Below are 21,668 nucleotides of genomic sequence, written 5' to 3'. Positions count from 1 at the left end.
TAATCTTCAACTACACCGTATGACCCTCTTGTTCTGTTCCAGCCGGAGAACTACTCTCCCTACCATTCCCAGCAATCCTCAAACCCTCACGAACCTCTCACAGCAACATATCCCAAGCCATTGTAACAACATTCCCCGGCACCGCTTTGGCCGACAACCGAATGAACTCGACCGCAGCAAACAAGTCGCCCCTCTCATCACGAATCCCCGCCGCCAGCGCCACAGGCACAACCTTCCAATGCACCCTCGTCCAGGGACCAGAAACCCCAACAACCTGCGCAACCTCCCCACCCCTACAGTACCAGCATTCCCCTCAGCGGCTGGACTTGGAGCTCGCCGATCATCAATACCAAGAACCCAGCACACCAAATCCTCACCAACAATCGCAACACCCTGCAGCACAAAGTACCTGATCTCCCCCCCATCCGACAAGGGCCTCCCCAGCGCCCTTGTAACTTGCCACGAGCCCGCAGCATGCACAAGGCCCGAGATAAAGAAACTCATCAGTAGCAGGGTATACCGCCTGAATAGGCGGGCCCAGCGGCCCCTCGATGCCCTGAGATGGGTCCATCCGGGCAACACACCGAGCAGGTATGCACCCGGCGCGCCGAGCAGCCGCCGCAGCTGCTGGTGCCATGTAATTCCCCAGAAGCGCCGGATACTATATGCGTCGCGCAGGCGGCCGAAATTGGATGGCCAGGCTGTTGGGGAGCGCCATGAGGTTGGCCCGACTTGGAGGCCAACACAGAGGGCTGAAAGGGGGAGGATTAGGATCGCAAAGTGGCTGTAGATTTTCGTGGCGCAGCCGAAGACTATCACGATGTATAGGTGGAGGTTGTATGGGATGGGGAGAGAAGATGGCGCAGAAGGTGGACTCGGACCCGGGCTTGGGCTTGAGCTGGATAGGAGGATCATCCGGCAAGTGACCTCTATGACGTGAAGGGCTGCATACATGGCAACAAACTTGAGGAGCTGGGTAGTCACGAATCGTGAGCGGGATGTTGCGGGTAGGGGTTTGGGGAAGCTGGAGACGCGCCAGTTCCAGCCGATGCCGCGGGTGACGGTCAAGAGTTCGAGAGACCAGAGCAGACGTTGTGTAGGCGAGAGCTTGGTGGCATCCTCGCTCTCGGGTTTCTGAGGGTGGGCGGAGGTGATGCGGTGGAAGGAGTCTTCTGGAACGTTTGTATAAAGTCGGTCGAAGTAGCGGGCTAGCAGGTTGCCCATGAGCACGCCCGGTGCTGTCGAGGGGAAGGGGCAGGATGGCGAGAGAAACGGTGGGTGTTTTCAGTACAGAAGCAATATTCAGGCTCGACATGATTGTTGGATTGTTAGACCATACCAGAACTATGCCTAATGGATACAAATATGGCTTTTAAGTGGGCAATCTGGCTCGGTGCAGTGCAGTCGGTCGTTCCAAGTCGGACTGCATTGCTCATTTGGCATTCGGCCGATCGGAGGATCGCAGCAGTTAAATGCAGGTCGACTGGGGACCTCGTGTTCCATCGTAACCAGTTCAATTCTGCTCAATCAATTCATCAGCCACCATGGCTCTGTTGTCTGTGTTGACCGATTGGTCGTGGCAACCGCTCGTTGGCATCTTGCTCATTTGAGGGTCACCATTGCTGTCTACTCTTTTGTCCGTGCTGTCTACCTGATCTTCTACTGCCCGCTGGCCATCTTTCCAGGGTCACCATGGGCTGCCGTGGGTGAATAGTGCGTGCCATCCTCACCACTCGTCGTAGAAGGGCCCCTTTTGCTAACAATAATGCCCATCGCAGCTGGGAAGCGTACTGGAACATCGGAATACGGCCGGGCCACAAAGGGCAGACTCTGTTCAAGCTCGAGCAGATGCACAAGAGGCTGGGACCAGCGCTTCGCATGGGTCCCAATGAGGTGCATATCTACGACCCGGCCTTCTACCATGAACTGTACCGGACAGGGAGCCAGTATTACAAGGACCCGTCGATGCATAAAATCCTGGGAGCGCCGTCAAGCACGCTAGCAGAGAGTGACCCCATCCGACACAAGCAGCGCAAGGCGCCATTGGAGCCGCTCTTCTCCAAGAAAATCGTCCTCAGTCTGTAGCCGATGCTGATGGACCATGTTGAACATTGCTCTCGCCGGTTTGATGAGTTTTACGCCCAGGGCAGGCCCGTCTCGATGGAGTGGGCGTTGAAGTCTCTTGCAATGGGTACGCGTCTTTTCACTTCAGTTCCAACATGAACGATTCTCATTAAGCAAACGAGACAGATATGGTTTCACAATTCGCGTTTGGGCAGTCCCTGGACGCCCTCGCAGATCCCGAATTCAAATCCCTCCCCGTGCGCGTCTTCCTGCAATATCTGCCCAGTCTGCACGTTATCAAGGCCTTCCCCTTTGTGCGATTGCTCAGCTCGCTGCCTCTATTCATTGCCAAGCGGGTTTCACACTCGGTCGAGATGGGCCATGAGCTGGAACAGGTAAACCACCATCCATCCATCCAGACTATATTAAGTATTAACATCTGCATATCTGTATAGTTCGCATCCCGTCGCATAGACGAATACCTCGAAGCCGCAGCCCAAGGAAAAACTCCCTCCTTCCCAACAGTGATGGAACGGCTGCTCATCCCAATCCCAGAAAAGGGCTACGCAGTCCCTAACAAGCAGGGCCTGCGTGATGAAATCCTCACCCTCATTTCCGCTGGAGACGACACGACCGGCATCGCCAACAGCGTCACCCTCTTCAACATCATCCACAACCGCTCCATCCACGACCGTCTCCTCTCCGAGCTCAAGACCGTCATGCCCGAGCCGACCTCTCATGTTCCTTATTCCCAGCTCGAGCAGTTGCCGTATCTGGTTTGTCTTCTTTTCTGTTCTCTTCTCTCCTCTTGAGAACCCTCCCTCCCGAAATAACTGCATGCACACTACAATACATCTCATCATGTAGTATCGTATCATTGACTAACAACTACCCACACCCCCCTCAGACCGCCGTAATAAAAGAAGGCCTTCGCTATTCCTCCCCAGCAGCCTCACGCACCCCACGTCTCGTCCCACCAGGCGGGGTCCGGCTCCCCGATGGGCGATTCATCCCCGGCGGCACGCGCGTCGGCATGGCAATATACCACATCCACTATAACGAGGCGCTCTTCGAGAACCCGCGGCTCTTTGACCCGGACCGCTGGCTCCAGGGCGCCAAGTTCTTTGTGCCGTTTTCGAAAGGCAGTAGGGCTTGTTTAGGGATTAAGTATGTTTCTTCTTTCTTCTTTCTGTCTTATTCTGTTCTGTTTTGTTCTATCCGTATCCGTATCCGTATGCGGGTATCGTGTGTAATACCGTTACTGACAGCCAATCGTTATCTTTTTAGTCTGGCGTACATGGAAATGTACATGGCGATCGCGTACATTGTGCGCCGGTTCGAGCTGGAGTTGGCGGAGACAACGGTGGCGGATATGCAGTGGGATGACATGGTAGTGCCGCAGTTTCATGGCGAGTTCCGGGCCTTTACGAAGAGGCGGATGGAGTAGAGAAGACTGGTAGAGTGCTGTGCATGGCAAAGAATAGGGAACCTGAGGGCCGTGAGGTTGAGGTGTGTTTTCTGGCTAGAATACTGTCTTGAACGGAATATAAATTAGAGAACATTGGATAGATACCGTACCTATCTACCTACACACCTGTCTACCTATAAAGTTATCATACTAGTATACTCCTGCTAAAGGTATAAATAAGTATCACCAGAACAAAGCGTCGGCCATTGGAAACATAACATAATATAGCAGTGTTCAAAACGAACTTTCAACACCAAAATAATATACTACTTTCCACACATAATAATGCTTCAGACTGTTCTGTTGAATCCTCTCTTATAGACCATGTTGCACTGGGGCCGTGGTGTCTCAGTAAAACCTCACTCTGAAGCCAAAACCAACCATGCGCATGGATACGTCTGATATCTGCCCTGCACCTCAAGCAAACAAAGCTACAGAAAAGCCACAGACACAGACACCCCATGAGCCAAACAACACTCGATGGACCGCCGTCACCTGCATCACTATTACTAAGAATACTGCTGTAGGGTCTGAACCAACTACCCTACGGCACCGCAAACCCCTTGAAAACCTCCTCTTCAGCCCTCTCAAACTCGCGACGAATCGTCTCAGCATGAGCGGCAGATCTCGGAACGACAAGACACCGATAAGGCCTAGGGCAGACAAGGAACCCCTCGGTGTATCCGGTGGTAGGATCCGTGTCAATGGGAACAAGCCCCCCCTGCTCATCGCGCGCCTGCTCGAACCGGAATGCCCAGAGGAGCTTTGCGGCGCCAACGAACATGCTGCGCTCGGACAGGTGGATCCCTGGACAAATGCGCCGGCCTGCACCGTAGATGTAGTGGTCGCGCTGACTAGGGATTGGGGAGGCGGCGGAGTCAGAGGCTAGTTTGTGAGCGTGGTGGGCGGCTGCGAATCGCGAAGGATCGAAGCGTTCTGGGTTCGCGTGCGTGGTTTCGTCGTGGTGGAGGCCCCAGACGTTAAGGAAGACGGTCGTTCCCTTGGGCAGGAAGAAGGGGCCCTGCCCATCTCCATCTGCACCTGTATCCACCCAGTCGTCTCTTGTGAGAGCGTGCGGGAAGGCAAGCGGGGTGACGGGGCGCCAGCGCATGGTCTCTTTGACAACCATGTTGATGTAAGGGAGGCGTGGAAAATCAGACCAGGTTGGGGAGCGGTGCGTGCCGCAGACGGCATCTAGTTCGGCCTGTGCTTGCTCTTGAATATCTGGGTTGAGGGCCAGCGCTTGGATCATGACAAGGAGCATCGTCGAGCCCGTGTCAGAGCCGCCTTCCATCAGGACACCCCCGAGAAAGTCGACCTGGTTGTCTGTGAGGCCGAATTTCTCCTGGAGATCAAGAACGTGATCGAGAAATGTGCGGATCTCTGGTTGGGGTTGAGCCTGCGAGGCGTTGCTGTGACGACGACGTGCCTTGATAGCGCGTTGATGGAAGGAGCTATATAGCCGCTTCATGCCGCGGCCTACATCCAGCGAGCGATCAACCCAGTTGCCGAGCCAGCGCTGGGGAATCCACTTCAGCCAGGGGAAGATATCAACAGGGGGCATGGCGCCAGTCTCCATGATCTGGGACCACTTCTCCATGATATCGTACAGCTCCCACATGTGGGAAGTGTCGGACGACGTGGTACGGATGCCAAATAGCAAGCTCATGATAATGCTATTGATAGTGCGCTTGGTGTGCAGCATATGCTTCTCCGGATGCATCAGGAAGTCATGCATCATCTGCGTGTGCTCGGCCTCCACCAGGCGCATGTGGTTTTTTTCACACATGGAGGCCATGAAGTATTGGTTTATTGCCTTGCGGAAGAGACGCCACGTATCATTGTTGTCCATGACTAGGAGATGGTCGCCACGCGTGATCAAGTCTTGTCCGATATGTGAGTGTGGCCGGGAGCTGTATATGGCGCTTCGTTTGTCTAGCAGTTCCTTGACCAGAGTTCGATCCGTGATGACTGCGGCTGTGGCAGGGCCAATGCGGAGGGTATAGAGGCCGCCGTATATTTTTGCCCAATCCGTGAACCTGTTGAATCCAGTTGGCTAAGTAGGTGGGCAGGCAGGTATAGGGAACGAACTTGAGATGTACGCGGGCCTTGGGGATTTGGAAAACATTGCCGATGAAAGGAATGCCAGGGGGCCCTTTGATATCTCATCAGCTGTTTCTCCTTGCTCTTTTTCTTTCATTAGTGTTTAAGTAAAGGAACTAGACAAACCAGGAGGCAAATTGCGCTGTAAGCGCAAACCGTTCGAGGCAGCCCGAACAACCAGCCCTAGCAGCACCAGCAGCAGGAGAAGCCCCGATGCAGTTATATCAACAGACGCCATGATAGCGGGTCAATATCACAGCCTCAAGGAAAGGCTAAGAAGGCGAAAATCTTGAATGAATTACAAGCTAGAATAGACAAAACTCAGCCCAACTTAGTCAGAAGCAGGTCAGCAAATCGGCCGACCGGATGAGCAATCTCGTACGAATGATTAGGCGCCCACCATCAGCCACCACCGACTATTTGCTTTTTCTCCAATAATCATCACAGTCGAGCCCAGTAGTAGTAACAGTAGTAGTCCGTCAGGTCTCGCCCTCCATCCGAAAGCGCGGGAACAATGCTACGGCCGCGTCTCTAGCAATCTCCCTTTCCCTCTCCATCTCCATCTCGGTGCTATTTCCCCGTCCAAAAAAAGCCTCAAGCATTCCAACATACTTGTTGATAGTATTAACAGGCGCATAGGGAAAATCACTCCCGTATAGGACATGACCTTTCCTCGCGAACCCATCCCAATCACCATTCTTACCTATCAACAACGCCAGGTTACCTTCATTCCCCGAAAGAGCCAAATCAAAGTAAAAGCTCCTCGCCTGCTCTAGTATCGTCTCCGGAGGGATATTGCTAAGCTGCGCATCGTGCAGTAGATGAGCCGCGCGCGTCGCAAGAATAGGCAGTGTCCCACCCCCGTGGGAGAGAATGATCTTGACGCGCGGGTTCCTAGTGATGGTCCCTAAGACAATCAAGTCCAGTGCCGCTCTGCATGTCTCGTGCGGGTAATCTATGATTGGCTGTGGGAGGGAGGGGTTGACTAGATCTGGCTTCAAGGTTGGCTTGTCCTAACCTGGAGCATCAAAAACGGTATCGGTCGGGTGGACGAAGACGATTGCTTCTCGGCGATTCAGCTCCTCCCACAGTGGCGAGAAGGCTTCGTGGCCGAGATAGCCGGTCCCACTGTACCAGGTGTAGAGCGTGATGCCGTCTGCGTGGAGAATGTCCAGGGCGTAGGCGATCTCGTCGATTGCGGCGGCGATGTTGTCGCGGGTGAGATGGGGCAGGCTAGCAAAGAAGCCGAAGCGGGTTGGGTGTTGAGTGTGCAGGTTTGCTGCATAGAGGTTAACTTCTCGTGCGAGGGTGGCAGATCCTGTTGGGGAGTCGGATAGAATTGAGGTCCCTGGTGCAGTGAGGGAGAGTATGGCTGTGCGGGTGGAATGCGCGGCCATCAGAGAGAAAGTTGATTCTGGTGTCCACTGAGGAAGACACCAGCCGGATGGATCGCCAGTGGTTGCTCCGTAGGCTGTTTAGGATTATTAGGGTTCTTGGCCTGATTATATGTAGAGCTATATAGGAAGATTAATGGAGACCCAGACTCACCTTCAACATAGGCTGGGGTGATGAAGTGGTGATGCACATCGATACGGTTCATGGCGCAGAGTTTGCTTGCTGGTCTTAATGATCAATACCGGATGGGTGAAGAATGGACGAGGCGTCTGATTTATATCGCTTCTGGACCGAAGTGCATTTCAAGACCGAACTGCTCGGCCGGCAATCCGGATGAGGGCTGTCGGACTCTGTTACACAATGCTCCTTCAGTCGGACACAGTTGGCACATTCTGGCTGTTCGCGACCGCAACGAACCTTTTGACGGCGGCAGACGATGCAACTGAGCGATAACCGGGGCCTTTTAATCTGGCGGGGCTCAAGCGGAGGCATTAGGGAGATCACATCAACAAAGCAACCCGAGTTTTAGCAAACCTAAACAGAGTGGCACAATTCCGAGTCACATCCTCTTATATTGCTGCACGTTACTCTCATGTTACACGCTACACTGCACGAGAAGATGGCATAAGCGTTTCCATTTGGTCTAGTCGTGCAGCTTTGATCTCAGGCAGCCCGTCACCAGCTCCTTGCTCATTGATACTAACACGATTGATGAATCCAGCGCTTTTGCGTCGCCTACAATTCACTCAGCGGGCGTCAACCAGCAAGATATACCCTGTCTGTGACTGCAGCAATACGAGTTTATACGCTATTTTAGCAACTCAGCAAGTATGCAGTGGGTCCGGGCGCTAATGTGCAATCAGTAGGTAGGTGATATGTTTGCTGTCAGATCAGGAGAATCCACCAACTAGAATACGCACAGCCCCCTCGCGTACTCGATTGCATCAACAGCTCTTGAGCTCCCAGCAGAATGAGACGACATTGGCAGGCCCCGAGTGCCTGACCTCGACACGTATGAGCCTGCCAAGATCTAACAGGGGTTCTGAGTCCTGAGTCTATCCCGAATCAGGATTGAAGGGCAAACTAGGTGCCTAGCCTGAGGATCAAGACATAGGGAGGTTACTCCTTATAGTTTTTCAAATCCCAACTATCCAATCTTCTGTTGTTCGCCGAACCCCGAGCGCCCCTCCCACCCCCCCGGGATTCGTTGCGTGCGATTTCGGGGCCAATGACCCAATGTTAGGTACCGTTCTTGTGCCTCGATCTCATGGCGTGGGCGCAGCTCCGATAGCGTGCATGAACCTATGATTTCTAAATCTGGCGGTCCGTTCCTGGCTTAAATTACTGGCATCGCCGCCATATACACCATAGGTTCCAGGATGTGAATGATGCATGGGAAATCCAGGCATAGGGCAGACCGCAGCCAGCGCTTTTAACGAGGGTTGCGTTTTCACGTCTGTCTAAAGCGCGAGGCTGAAAGTGCGAGAATCGCGTGGACGCGTCAGCTTACATCTGAACGGAAGCCAAAGCAAACAATAGGTACCCTTAAGGCGGCCTTGTCTGGCAACTCGCCTGCCGCACTTACAAACAATGACATTAGGGGCGATATGCACCGTCTTCAAATATCTATTTGCATTGGAGAACAGTGGCAGTCCTGTTGGAAGTAACACTATAAGAAAAGTTGTTTGAGATTTTGGCACCATGGCTGGGTACAACTGCGGTTGCAAACACAGAAGGCGCCAGTGGCTGGACAGATGGCGGGATATCTGGTGGGGAGTAAAAAGCAACAGCAGGGGTCAATCGGGTAGTTCCTGAAGAGGCACTTGGTAATAATAACTGACCAGGTTGTTGCTGGATTTCAATAGCGCGGCATGACGGGGGCTTGGACAGGCAGATCACTGGATAATGCAGGAGACCCGTTGCTCGTTGCCGGCCCTAAGTCGATCCCGTACTGGTTTAGCCAAGCATTGACAGGGAGGCCGGGGGCGATAGATTCAAAAACGCTGATATGGATTGTAAATTGGGCGGTCGTTCGTTCTTGGGGTTGCGCAAAAGAAGATGCATCCGGACTCTTATCGGCATGGGTACCATGGACATTTAGCCAGCGCAGGTAGAACGGGCTAATTGAGGGGTTAACACGTGAAATGGTTTCTGTCAGATGAGCATAGTGTAGAAAAGGGAAAGGGTTTTGTTTATATATCATCTGGACCAGCAACCTTGACAAGCCTTGAGAGGGTCAAGAAATGTGAGGGCAACTTGCGATTTTTGTGAGCCCACTTAGAGACGGAGTCAAAATTCTGGAACCGTCAAAGCTGAGAGCGTGCCCATATAGCAAGGGTTGAGCAGATGGGGAAGAAATTTCGGAATTAACTAATGCATGAGTACTATTCTGTACACATGCATAGGGGCTTGCAAAACTATGGCTGTCTCATGGACACGATCTGAGGGTTCTAGCAGCTTGTTCAGGATCCTGCTTCGTGCTCGTCAGCAGCATTAATGTCAGCCCTCCTCATCCCACCATATGCCCCTCTTTATTAAACAGAAATAACCCTTTATCATGGACGAGTTGGTATGGTGTTGTAGTAGGAGAGGTCTCCTTATTTAACCTAGGTACCTTTGGCGTCGAAAGGAAAAATGAGCTAGAGGCACGGAGTACTATCTGTTTATATAGGCATTATCCATTTGTAGAATGCATTATCAATTAAGAATACACAGTAAGAAGTAAAGCCCCCTCAGAACAACGCCAAACACATCTATACAATTAAGATCAAGTCCAAAAGATCATTTCACCCCTATACAAACAACTCCATACTCTCTCACCCCTCAATCAACCAACAAGCCAACAAATCAGTTACTAGCAGCCTTAAGCTCACTCAAAATCTCATCCGCCGCCTTCTCAGCAACCATATAAGTCGACACAGCCGTGAAAGTCCCCGGAATCTTAGGATAAACCGACGCATCAACAACACGCAGACCCTTGACGCCCCTAACACGGAACTTTGAGTCCAGCACAGCCATGGGGTCATCATCGGCACCAATGGGACAAGTACAAGAAGCATGGTGTCCCCATGTGCCGTCCTTGACGTAGTCCTGGATATCTTCCTTGGAGGTTACGTCCGCGCCGGGAAGAACCTCCGTGACGTTGACGGGTTGCCTGTTCAATGCGTCACGCGCAAGTTCCACAGCTTCGTAGAGGGCTTCAAGGTCAGCCTCGTGGTCGCCGACGCCGGTATCGAAGTAGTTGAATGTGATGTTTGGCATGTCGAGCGGGTCAGACGACGAAAGCATGACTGTTCCAGCGCTGTTACGCGGGTGCGCCTTCAGAATAGCCCACGTGAACCAGTTATGCTCGTCCGTGGCATTGATGCTGTAGTCGGGGAAGTAGCCGCGGAAGTTCACAGGCCCACCGAAGCAGAAGATATCGAAGCTGTCGTCCGCGCTGACGGAGGACTTGTAGAACATTGTTGCTGCGAGGCCCGGGGAAGAGTAGATACCTCTGTCGCCGAGGATAGGGGACTCCCAGTCGTCGATGCAGGGGTCTTCCTGGTCGCGGATGGAAAAGGTGCATTTGTCTAAGCAGGAGAAGTCGTTTTCGATCTTGCCCTGCACGGAGATCTCGTAGTGGTCTTGCAGGTTTGTGCCTACACCGGGAAGGTCCTTGATGACTTTGATGTCGAACTGCTTGAGTTCTTCGGCCGGACCGATACCGCTGAGCTTGAGGATCTGGGGGGAGTTGTAGACTCCTCCGGCGACGATGACTTCGCGGGATGCGGTGGCGACACCGGGGGTTCCGGCTTCGGCGGTCTTGGAGAGAGGGCTGGCCTTGTACAGGTGCTTGCCGTCTAGGAACTCGACGCCTGTGGCAACGGGTGTATCCTGGGTCTCGTCGAAGGTTACTTTGGTAACGTGAGTGTTCATGCGGACGTCAAGGGGGTACTTCTTGGAGCCATCGGCGTTTTTGGCGTCCCGCACGGCGATGATGAACTCGCGGGCACCGTTGCGGTGGGCATCGTTGGTTGAGATGGGGATCTGGTAGTAGCCTGGGGATGCATCGCGGTCGTGGGAGTCGGCGTTGGCGTCACCGGCGAGGAGAGTGCCGATGTTCATGAGGTTGTCCGTCAAGTTTCCAAGGGCAAAGGCACCGCCTGTAAGCATGCTGAGCAGCTGGGGATCTTCCAGGACGATGCTGAGGGGGGCAGTCTCGGTCGTCAGCCAACCGTCGTAGCCGTGGCCTTCCTGGCCGGGGAGCAGGTAGTTGTTCTTCTCGAGCTTCTTGAAGTATCCACGCATGTTATCGGGGGACCATGAGTTGTCGCCGGTCAAGGTAGAGATGTATTCAAAGTCGGATTCGTGGGGGTAGACAGCAATTAGGGCGTTGTGGGCAGTGCATCCTCCGAGGGTACCTAAAGGAACGGAAATTAGACTTCTACAGCTTCTTGGGAAGCAATAAAAAAGTTTAACATACCTGTGCGAGGGTAGAGAGTTCCCATCAAACTCGACCCCTCAGGAGGGTCCAGACCAGTGTATAGTTCACCACTGGGAGTCTCATAGGTAGCCTTCCAATCGCGAGCTTGGCGCTCATCATCAGCATAGTGACGAACGAAGAAGTTCCACGAGAGTTTCTCGTCCTCCGAGGATCGAGCCGAGTAAGCAGGGATACTGTAGTTGTAGGTCTGACCCTGGTCATCACCAGCCTCAAGCAGCAGAGTCTTGTGGCCGGCCATAGCGAGGCGTGCAGCCAAGGGACCACCACCAGCACCAGAGCCGACAACAACATACTCGTAGCCGGTGATATTGACAGCCTTGGCAACGCCAGCAGTGGCGGCCAGTAGGCTGAACAGGCGAGGAAGCAACATATTCAAAGGAGTGAACGACTGCTAACGAGTGACGGGTCCATGGTGTCGGATGTCATCGAGGGCTTTATACCTTGGCATTTGCTTCACCGTTTCACCCCTGAAAGACTGAAGACTTGATCGAGGCCGAGGTCGAGCTTGCAAGGCCTGCATACTCTGTACAGACTCTCTCTCCACTCGCGCCACTCGCCACAGTTTTTGGGATCCATTGAAGGGATCCATTGAAGCTGGTATGCCGCGGCTTGGAAGACATACCTGTGGCCATGTGGAGGCGTTCGACCAAGACAGGGCCAATCTAGCCTGTTTGCAGCAGCAGTCACCGAATGATCGTCGATAGTTTAATTGGAAGTTTGCAGGGCCCGCCCGTCAGTGTCAGTGTCATCCCCTGCTGATCTCCCACAGGGCCACAACAGTCCACATCGTGTCTCGGTGATTCGCCCCTTCCGAACCGCTCGTTCGCTAATTAGTTACCAGAATCCCGTGTCTTTCTTGATTTTCATAGTATTGGACTACGCTAACCTTCTTGATTGTTAGTCCATCTTGGGTGTTGCCTGTTTAGGCGGTGCCCTACCTAAGTGGGTATCATAGCGGGAAGAGGACCCAGATTGACCTGAGCTAGTCCCCACGGCCAGGCAATTAATAATAACAGGGCTTCAATCGTGGATCTTTTTAAGGGGAGAGACTTGGCTTGATAATCTTGCGGTCATTTGCAGGTCAGTGAAGGACCGATTGGGTTATCGAACTCATGGCTGTGTGTGAGAACTAAAGAAGGCCCAATGGCCCCAATCCCGAAGGAACACGGAAGGATCAATTGGGCTATCAAGCTCAAAGCCGCGCGTAAGAACTAAACAAGACCCAATCCCAAAAACAGCATCCTAGCCCCAGTATTTCTTCCCAACTTGTCTTCGACCTCGTCCAGCTGCTTGATCAGTTCCGCATGCAGATACCTCAGGGCATCGCGTGCATACTCAAACGATCCTGTGTGTTCCATACCGGCTAAAATGGTCGTCTTAATCTCCGGCTGTAGGTGCGTTCTGCTTCCCAGAGGTCGCTTATAGATTGCTATCAAGAACCGATCCGGGTGCGCCGTGTGATTGAGGAGGTGGATTAGCGGCAAGGAAAGTTTGCCTTCGTCTACGTCTTTGCAGAAGCCCTTCTTGCTGGTATACTGTATTTAATTAGTTTTGTTTCAACAGGGCAAACAGAATAGCACCCTCGTTTTCCGAGGTCAGGTTCAAGTAGTCGTCGCGGGTCTGGTAGTACCGGCCAGTGAGGGTGAGCAATCGGGATAGCGAGATGCTCGATGGCGGGCTTGGGTCCGCCGTACCTGCCTATTTGATACAACGGTGCAACTTTGTTTTTTAGGAAGGAACGATGCATCGTGCCTGCCTCATAAAAGCATCACCAGATTGGAAGGCGCGATGGACGCCGATGCGGACGGGGAAGGAACGACCCATGGATGCTGACCTACCGATGCCTATTGAGCAGTTGGAGAAACAATGGATGGAGGCGCCAGTGCGCAAGACATACTTCAGGTGCCGAATTATCCGTCCTCAGCAATTGACAATTGCGGCACAGTCAAATCTACCTGGTCGATCCTGGGTCATGCCTAACCTTTACCAATTGGAGCGCCAGGGGCCAGTACGGACTGGGGTCCCGTTGCACAACCCATACACTCGATTCTCAACGCTCAACGCTCAGGGATCCCGTGATCTAATGGAGAAATAGGACGACACATAAACCCTGTTTCAATTCACATTACCGTGTTCTTTGACCTCATGCAAGGAATCAAGGAATCAATCAATCAACCAGGATTCCGGGGTTAATTTACCTAGCGATCGGGTCCCCGATGTCGCACATCTTATCTTTACTTATTCCCGGCACGTTGTATACCTCCCGAGCACGGTTTCTGGGCTAGGTAGCTTGGATGGGTTACTAGGAAGCCAGAGCAAGGCAAGCGGCAGTATATGGAAGATAGAACTTAACCAACTCCCGCTATCGCTTGGCCTTCTCTGTGCATTGGACTGTTTGAAATTACAGCAGATCGATTCTTTCCTGGGTCCAGGTTTTAGGGTTTACATCCAGGATTTGACTGTAGTGACTGTAAATAAGACCGTGCTGCAAATGATACAATTCAAGTTCAAGATATATGTACCAAGTAGCTTCGGAGGTAAAAGCAGCCATGTATCCAAAATCAACCTACCACTCACCACCTATGGCAAATCCTAGGATGAACCCAAACGAGGCGGGCAGGCACTGGGTAGCTGGGCTATACAGGGCGCCTCAACAATCTAAACCATGGAGACCAGCTTGGATTGCTATCTGGTCACCTCATCCAATTCAGCGACAGCCCTAACTAAGCAAAGCGAAGCGAAACGAGTTCCTTGTGCCTTTTCACCCGCGCCACCCGAGCATTGCTCTTCTAGAGCCATACCACTACATCCTCCCTCCAATAATTCCCATACAATACACCTGCACACACATGGACCCACCCAATCAAAACCCCAAACACCCATCTAATCACGTATCCCAGTCCGACATGCCTAAAGGTAGGTGGATAAGGCAAGGCAAGAAATGCCGATCTCCAATCTACCGGGCGACACCAAATCGAACCAAATCCATGCAGCTGGGATTGGTACTTCGTTAGATAATGTCGTGACTGGGCCATCTTCCAGGTGTCTCGTCTTTCAGGTAAGTTCTGTCGATTGGACTTCAAACTCCATGGTACATACCCACCTAACTAGGTTGCATATAGGTACCTATCTTCCCCGCGCCCCGCTCACCACCCCTTGCATCATGCATACTGACCGTCATCTTCTGAGTCTTCATAGCCCCTTGCATTGTGTTTAGAATCTAGGATCTGGGTGTCGTGAGGCACGTAGGACATTTGCATCGGTAAGTGCTTACCTGCCTGTCTACCTACGAGGACTACACGAGCCAAGCTAGATAAACATGGGTAGGCATGCTACCCCGGACTCCGACTTAAGACCGACACCGATACAATACAATACCCATTGGACCTAGATCAAGACATAGATATGGTAGGTGCGCATTTCAACCACCGTCCTCCGCGCACCTGTAACATGGACACCGGGGCGGCTTGTTGGCTTACCTGGTATCGCACCGCCGTTCAGACTTAGGGGTTTGTTCTCGTCTAGAATTGTCTGGGACTGGAAGGGCGTAGGCTGAGCCGAGCTGTCCGGGTATTAATGTAGCCAGGTGGCTAGCTGATTGGATTTGTTGATATAGGTAGGACTGTAGATTCTGTGCCCTACTATTATCTTCTTTATTTGATATAACTATTATGGCTCTTATTTATACTTGGTTGTACAATTTGTGGTATTCATTATCTAAGGAGTAGGAATCTCCGAAATGCCTGACTGATTATGAATAGTATTTAACAGCGAAGCAGATAGGCAGTCCTGTTTCAAGACCTTGTGGCTGTATGCATTTGCTTAGGCTTAGGAGAGGCATAAACATTTCCAATTCTCATTGTATACACGGTGACTACTATGTCGTAGATATCGAGGACCAGCATTATATACATATCTGCACCTAGTATAGGGCATCAAGTAGGCACTGGATGTCGCCTACACCAGTAAAACCTCCGCATGTCCTTTCCTATACGAAAGAAATCTACGCGCGGGATAGGAGGGTGTTCGTTTTTTCTAAATTTCTCGCCTTGCATTCGTTGCGTCTCAGCCTGATTCAACATCTTTTCAAAGGCACGCAAATCCATCTTTCTCTCATTAAATGCTGCTAGAACTAGCTTAACCGCGGCAACATTTCCAGTCCTCGCTGCTTTGGACAGAACTGTTTCTGTACCCGTAGTAGCCAGTGGATTTGCCCCCCTAAGCAAGAGTCGTCTCATGGCATCTTCGTCTTCATATTCCGCAGCCTGCAGCAGTGCAGTGGAATGATATCTTTGATTGTCGTCGATACTACATCCATTTTCCAGGAGGAAATCAAGCAGCGCGTCTGGATCCTTCTTGGCTTTTGCAGCGCTGTAGAGGAGTTGCCCCGCGTTATCACCCGCCTGAAGATCAAAGCCCATATCCACAAGCAGTTCCATAAGCGAAATACTCTCGTGTGTTGCCGCGAGATTAAGATATTCTCCTGCGGTTCTATCGTAGAATATTGTGGATGGAAATTCCACACCACGGTCGAGAAGCAGGCGCAGGACCTCCTCACCGCCCTGGAGGGCAAGGTAAAACAGCGGTCTCCGTTCTTGGTAGGAACTTGTCCCTGCCGGTATTGAATCAGTGAATAGCTCTGCGGCCTTGGGGTGGTCAAGGAGAATGCGGAGGGTGTCAACGTTTCCCGAGATAAGGACCTGAGCAAGGAGGCTGCTGTTGGCGAACTCGATAGTTGGATCTGCGTTATGCAAGTGGAGAAGAAAGGAGAAGATGGGCGGGTTGGTGACGGCAGCAAACAATGCTTGAGCGGGAGGATAATTTGGATTCGCCCCGTGGTCAATCAAGGCTTCGAGCGTTTCTTTGTGACCGTTAATAATAGCACGAACAACAAGCGAGTTTTCTTTCTCGATGGTGCTATGGGTGGCGGTGCTGGAAGTTTCCTCCGTTGATACTGACACGATGTTTGCCCCATGGGCAAGGAGGATATTGATTGCGTTGATTTGGTTGCGTTCTATCGCCCACGCCAGAGCATTTTTCGGTATATTCTGGAGATTACGATGAGGGAAGAATATCCGTAAATCGGTGACTTGCAAGTTGGGGTCGTAGTTGTGCTTGGTGAGAAGGTCTGTGAGAAAGGTAGTCTGCCCTGTTATCGCCGCGACGCAAAGGAGAATGGCCTGTTGGTAGGGCTCTGTGGAAGATCTTATATAATCAAAACGTGAGAGGAGAAGGTTAACAACGTCGCTGTGTCCTCTTTTTGCCGCACGGGACAGTTGGAAAAGCGGTTTCTGGCCGTCTGGATAGGATGGGTTGGGCGTTGCTCCATGGTCGAGTAGACAGCGCACGATCTCGATGTTGCCGGAAAAAGATGCCTGGCAGAGCGATGTACCATCATTTTCAACTTCAAGGTTCGGGTCTGCGCCACGAGACAGCAGGAATTGAACGACGTCCAGGTGGCCTTCTCGCGCCGCAAATGCAAGAGGCGTATAGCCGAGCCCGTCTTGCGCATTGATAGGGCTCCCCACGTCTGCTAGGAGACGGACAACTTCCAGATGACCCTTTTCGGCTGCGAGGTGAAGAGCTGTTCGTTTCTCATTGTCTCCTGTGGAGAGGCCCGGAGGCACACCATGTTCCAACAACAGGTTGACAACGGAGATATGTCCATTCTCTGCCGCCATAGAAAGTGGGTGCCCTTCTATCCAATCGTCAATATCCTCTTCATTAATCAGATGGTTCTTCCAGTCATTGTCAGTGGAGCATAGATCAATGCCATGTTCATGTAGCAGCTCTATTATGTGGCTGTTCCCGTGAATTGCGGCCAAAGCAAAAGGTTGCCAGTTCTCTTCTGCGCAGGCGTCTGGTGGCGCGCCTGCTTCCAAAATGAGTCTGCAGGTTGAGACTGACCCAGTAATGGCAGCCCATTCCAGTGTGTATCCGCCGTTTTGCTGAGTGACACTATGCTTGTAAAGAATTGGGTTCAGGCACTCATGCAATGTCTTTGACGTGCGGCACAACGCATTTATATCGTAGGCAAACTCGAATTGAGAAGTGACCAGAAGGATCAGTTCGACTGGGAGGGTGTCCAAGTCCACAGGCATCTTTGTGTTCGTGGAAGGAGGAAGGACTGAATTCGGCTGGAGAAAGAAGTGCAGGTGGGTGGTGACTCATCCGCTTATGGACAGGCCCAGAATTCAAGGTTTACGCCGGACCCATATACTTGAGAGATTACTCCAGAATCAAAATTAGTCGCATAAGGATATAAGAACATCTAAACGAAAACAAAACAATCATCTACAGTCGTAGCCAAGAATCAAATAGATACACTGCAACCCGAACCCTAAATAACCCACACGTCCATAAGCAGCCGAAGACCTTCCAACGCCAAACAAGACAAGCAGAATGTATTAACACGAAAATTACTCCTCCATTGCATCCTCTTCCTTAATAACCGTCATCCGGCTAGTCTCGGTCTCGTCCTCTTCCATGATACTAGGTTCTACCGAGACACCGCGTCGTGAAAACCCGGGCTCAACCGACGGGCGGACACTCCGTGAACGGACACTTGCCATGTCACTTTCGACGCTGCTTTCGCGGCCGCGTGCGCTAGCCGGGCGCATGGGAGCAGCGAGGAGTTTGAGGACGACGTTCTTAACTTTGACGAGGGCGTTGCGGCCTGAAGCGTCGGCCGCCACGCCTTCCTCAATAGTTTGGTCGAGCAGCTCCTTGACCTCTTGCGCGAGTGCAAGGTTCTCCGGGCTTATCTCGCCCGAGGAAGAGGCACCCTGGGAGCTTCGGGTGCTAGAGCGGAATGGATCATCGTTCTCTAGAGATTGTGATGCCGACCGTGATGGGGCTGTTGGAGGTGCAATGTATAGTTTGCTCATGAGCGAGAACAGAAGCTTCCGCTCTTCTTTGGAGCAACGGTTAGTGCCGGCACTAACACCGAGCACCCGCTCAAGGATGTCCTTGACCAGCTCCAAATGAATGAATCCGCAAGCATTGGAGCTTGCGGGCATTCCTGCAAGTACACTTTCACCACCCAGACCAATGACTCTGCGCTCGTCGGTCCACTCTGAGAGCATACCGAGGACACCGGTCATGAGCGCCTTGAGCTCCTTGTCGCCGACAGTCTCGTCAATCTCGCCATCACTGTCTTCTTCCGCTTCGAGCGAGTAGTATTCTTCGGCTGAGTTCAGAATAGTGCGAATGACGGGCACGGTAATTTTACGCATGTGCTGCGTGTTGTCCGGTCGAGAGTGGCAGTAAACGGGGAAAAAGTAGGCCAGAGATTGTCTCAACGCTGGGTTCTCACGAGTGCGAGGATGGAAGAAGGAAACAACAAGGGACTGGAGCAACGTCTCAATGGCGTTCTGGTTGTAATCCTGAATGGCTTGAGGAATATTGGCCGCGGATGGTGTGAAGACACCCGTGAGCATGAGCTTGGAGAGAGCTGTTGCGGCAGCTGTTTGTACTGTGGTGGGTGAGCTTGGCTTGAGTGCTCGAGCAAAGACCTTGAGCAATGGCTTCTGGAAGGCTGGAGGTGTCACGGTTTCCTTGTCTGGCTGGGTAACAGGCGCCAACAGCGCGGGGTGGCTAGTCAGCATATCACATAGGATATGGATGGCGGTGACTTGGAGAGGTTCGTGACCCTTGCTGAAGCAGTGGATAAACAGGGTCATGTTTTCTTCCGCGAGGGTCTAATAAAAGTGTTAGCAGCGCAACCAACCTTATGATACGTAGTACCCACCTTATCGAGCAAGCAGCAGAGACCAAGGCACTCAAGACCTCGCTCACGAATAGGAGCCTCGTGACTGCGAACAGCGGGCACGACCAAGTTGTTCAACATGGTCACCAGGTTGACGTTGGCCTGGAGGTTACCTTCGACGTTCTGCAGCATGCAAAGGGCAATGTGCAGACACTTCATGTTGACAACAATTTCCTTGAGGACCTTTGCCTTGGCCTCCTCCTTGTTGAATGGCTTCTCGTCCTCACTCATTGGTGTTTCAGATCGATGGCGGCTGCTAGCATCATCACTAATCTCGGACTTGGCGGACACAAAGCTGTCTTCCGTAATGATCGTGTCGTGAACTTCTGCAATGGCTTCGAGAACAACACTGCAGAATTCGCTTTCAGCAGCAGCATTTGGTCCACAGACACATCGGAGGGTCTCGACCGTGAGTTTTGTGGACTCTTGCGGTAGTTCGGGAACGGCGAGAGCTTCACGAAGCAAAGTAAACATCTTTCGTCGTCCAACTTCGTCACTGTAATCCAGCGTCATGGCGATGTGCAGCAGTTGCTCGACGATGAATTCAATCTCCACTGTTTCATCATCGTTCACATCAGTAGCGTCTTTGGCGAGCTTCTTGCGCTGCAGGAGCTCAGTCATGTACTTGTGGAGATACATTGCCAAAGCTGTAACGACAGGAATCTTCTCATCGGCAAGGCTGTCGTATTTGCCTTCATTTTCCACCCGGCAAAAGTCGTTGAACGATCGTAGGAGGAACGCCGACTCGGCGGTCATCCCCTCCCAGAAGGCTTCGTCGAATAGAACTGCTTCTCGATAGTCCGGTCGGCCTTCCCAAAAGCTGCGCATAGCTTCGTGTGCAATACCAGACTCCTCACCAGTGTTCACAATGTCGACTCGCTCCAACAGTTCCAGCAGAGCTGAAATGCTGGGCTCCGAGCGTTGTCCAACCCTTTCGGGGTCATCATTTGTTCCCGCACAATCTTCCACCCAGCGGTCGTAAAACAATTTCCCGGTAGCTTTCCTGACGCTTTCATCACGATCACGCAGACCCCATCGGAGCAGCTTTTCTCTCATAGACAAAGACAAGTGTCGGAAATCTCCAAGTGTCGGGAGTAGGCGGGAATACAAAGCTCGTCGAGTAGGCGCGTCGAGATCACGGGCGCGTTCGAGAAGGTAGGGTAGAGTGGATGGAATAAGTGGGAGGTTGAGAAGTAACGTCCGTCGAACTTCGGCACCAGTATCGTTTTGCATAATGTCAATCAATTTCTCCACAAGGGCGGCGTTGGTATCACCATTTTCATCGTCATCTTCTTCGTTACCAGCCAGTCGGGCTAGGCCCATAACGGCTTGCACTCGTACGGATGGCTCTTTGTCGCGAATGCGCTTGAGAAGGCCTTGTCGTAGGGTGTGGTATAATTCATCGTCCACTGTGTCGAGGGAGTTGACCACATGGGCAATGATCTGTGTAGTACGGAAGCGGACAATCTTGTCCTTGGCGGACAAAAGGGGAACTATGAGGGAAACAAGGCTGGTGGTCAGGTGTGCCGTAGGCCTCTCATGTGTGTTCTGGTCATCTTCTTCATCATCATCTGAGCCGAAAATTTCGGCATCCTTCTCCGAGGCATGGGTGAGGAAGTTGCCCAAAAAGCGTAGGATACGGTCACCAACGGGCTCCGTCTTCTTTATCGACAGAATGCGCAACACGCAGCGGCCGACCTCAGTGTTAAATTCTTTCTCGGGTATCGTCTCTTCTCCAGGAATCAATCGCTCTTCAGATGCTTCTCCGCCCTTGCCGTTCTTCTTTGACTGCTGAGGGATTCCACAGCAGGCTTCCTGAAGCTTTCTCAGTCGGACAACAAGTTTGCGATGGCCCGTCGTCGAGCGCTGAGCATCTGCGAAAATCGCGCAGACATCGCGGCGAAGATTGGGGAAGGCCTCCGGTAAAGCCGGTTCTTCCGGAATAGCAAATGAAGGTGTCGCGGAGCCAGCGCGACCGCTTGATGTTGTTTGCGCAGAACCTTTGCGCGTCTTGCTGGTCGATGAACGGGCGGAAACTCGACTCGGCATCTTGATCGAGGGGTAATCGGCGGTAAGGAGGCGTTGTCAGTTATCGATGGGCGAAATTGGATCAAATATCATCCTAGTACTGTTGCATTTGTATCGGCTCGTTATCAATGAGTCGCAGCGCCTGGCGTCAAATTCCGAAGGGAAAGTCGTTTGTCGTGAGTCGCTGGTCGCAATGGTCAAGGGTTGTTATGATCGTTGCTGAGAGTCACGGGGTAAGGATAAACAAACACCCCAAACCGGCATCCCGATAAGGGCTAGGGCTACACGTGATCATAATTTCCCCGGCCTTCTATCCATGTAATCAATCCTTCAGAGTCTATCCTGACGGCTTATAT

At 52.2% G+C, this 21,668-nt stretch overlaps 6 protein-coding genes across 6 annotated transcripts; 1 reads left to right on the top strand and 5 right to left on the bottom strand.

The window, feature by feature from the left end:
- Window positions 1–97: 97 nt before the first annotated feature.
- BDV14DRAFT_198336 (wax synthase family protein) lies at window positions 98–1,224 on the bottom strand (the record flags this gene model as incomplete). The annotated part of the gene is made up of 2 exons (XM_073772910.1): window positions 98–293; window positions 365–1,224. 2 exons carry the CDS (start codon window positions 1,222–1,224, stop codon window positions 98–100), a joined length of 1,056 nt encoding a protein of 351 aa, XP_073630197.1.
- Window positions 1,225–1,544: 320 nt separating this feature from the next.
- On the top strand, window positions 1,545–3,511 carry BDV14DRAFT_207681 (cytochrome P450; the record flags this gene model as incomplete). The annotated part of the gene is made up of 8 exons (XM_073775191.1): window positions 1,545–1,573; window positions 1,612–1,713; window positions 1,779–2,081; window positions 2,151–2,191; window positions 2,251–2,459; window positions 2,520–2,840; window positions 2,972–3,231; window positions 3,352–3,511. 8 exons carry the CDS (start codon window positions 1,545–1,547, stop codon window positions 3,509–3,511), a joined length of 1,425 nt encoding a protein of 474 aa, XP_073630196.1.
- A 117-nt stretch (window positions 3,512–3,628) lies between these two features.
- BDV14DRAFT_170257 (cytochrome P450) lies at window positions 3,629–5,643 on the bottom strand. Its single transcript, XM_073768183.1, has one exon. It carries the CDS (start codon window positions 5,382–5,384, stop codon window positions 4,077–4,079), a length of 1,308 nt encoding a protein of 435 aa, XP_073630195.1. The 5' UTR covers window positions 5,385–5,643; the 3' UTR covers window positions 3,629–4,076.
- A 296-nt stretch (window positions 5,644–5,939) lies between these two features.
- On the bottom strand, window positions 5,940–7,460 carry BDV14DRAFT_170254 (amidohydrolase family protein). Its single transcript, XM_073768182.1, has 2 exons — window positions 7,184–7,460; window positions 5,940–7,106 (listed from the first exon to the last, which is right to left on the bottom strand). Exons 1-2 carry the CDS (start codon window positions 7,233–7,235, stop codon window positions 6,649–6,651), a joined length of 510 nt encoding a protein of 169 aa, XP_073630194.1. The 5' UTR covers window positions 7,236–7,460; the 3' UTR covers window positions 5,940–6,648.
- Window positions 7,461–9,877: 2,417 nt separating this feature from the next.
- On the bottom strand, window positions 9,878–11,886 carry BDV14DRAFT_207678 (GMC family oxidoreductase; the record flags this gene model as incomplete). Its single annotated transcript, XM_073775190.1, has 2 exons — window positions 9,878–11,433; window positions 11,496–11,886. 2 exons carry the CDS (start codon window positions 11,884–11,886, stop codon window positions 9,878–9,880), a joined length of 1,947 nt encoding a protein of 648 aa, XP_073630193.1.
- A 5,862-nt stretch (window positions 11,887–17,748) lies between these two features.
- BDV14DRAFT_170250 (condensin subunit YCG1) lies at window positions 17,749–21,668 on the bottom strand. Its single transcript, XM_073768181.1, has 2 exons — window positions 19,267–21,668; window positions 17,749–19,216 (listed from the first exon to the last, which is right to left on the bottom strand). The coding sequence occupies exons 1-2, from the start codon at window positions 21,331–21,333 to the stop codon at window positions 17,936–17,938; spliced, it is 3,348 nt and encodes a 1,115-aa protein (XP_073630192.1). The 5' UTR covers window positions 21,334–21,668; the 3' UTR covers window positions 17,749–17,935.

The sequence above is a fragment of the Aspergillus stella-maris genome (assembly GCF_047715825.1).
Source record: "Aspergillus stella-maris strain CBS 113639 unplaced genomic scaffold BDV14scaffold_15, whole genome shotgun sequence".
NCBI classification, from domain to species: domain Eukaryota; kingdom Fungi; phylum Ascomycota; class Eurotiomycetes; order Eurotiales; family Aspergillaceae; genus Aspergillus; species Aspergillus stella-maris.
The sequence above is the reverse complement of the archived record's forward strand: the minus strand, read 5'-3'. Positions and strand labels throughout refer to the sequence as shown.

What these genes read in the sequence shown, in the direction of transcription:
- BDV14DRAFT_170257 (XM_073768183.1), bottom strand. Translation starts at nt 5,384, where the DNA reads ATGGACAACAATGATACGTGGCGTCTCTTCCGCAAGGCAATAAACCAA.
- BDV14DRAFT_170254 (XM_073768182.1), bottom strand. Translation starts at nt 7,235, where the DNA reads ATGAACCGTATCGATGTGCATCACCACTTCATCACCCCAGCCTATGTT. An exon ending in CACCCCAGCCTATGTTGAAG is followed by an intron (nt 7,107 to 7,183) that starts GTGAGTCTGGGT and finishes AATCCTAAACAG; the next exon opens with CCTACGGAGCAACCACTGGC.
- BDV14DRAFT_170250 (XM_073768181.1), bottom strand. Translation starts at nt 21,333, where the DNA reads ATGCCGAGTCGAGTTTCCGCCCGTTCATCGACCAGCAAGACGCGCAAA. An exon ending in TCTGCTGCTTGCTCGATAAG is followed by an intron (nt 19,217 to 19,266) that starts GTGGGTACTACG and finishes CACTTTTATTAG; the next exon opens with ACCCTCGCGGAAGAAAACAT.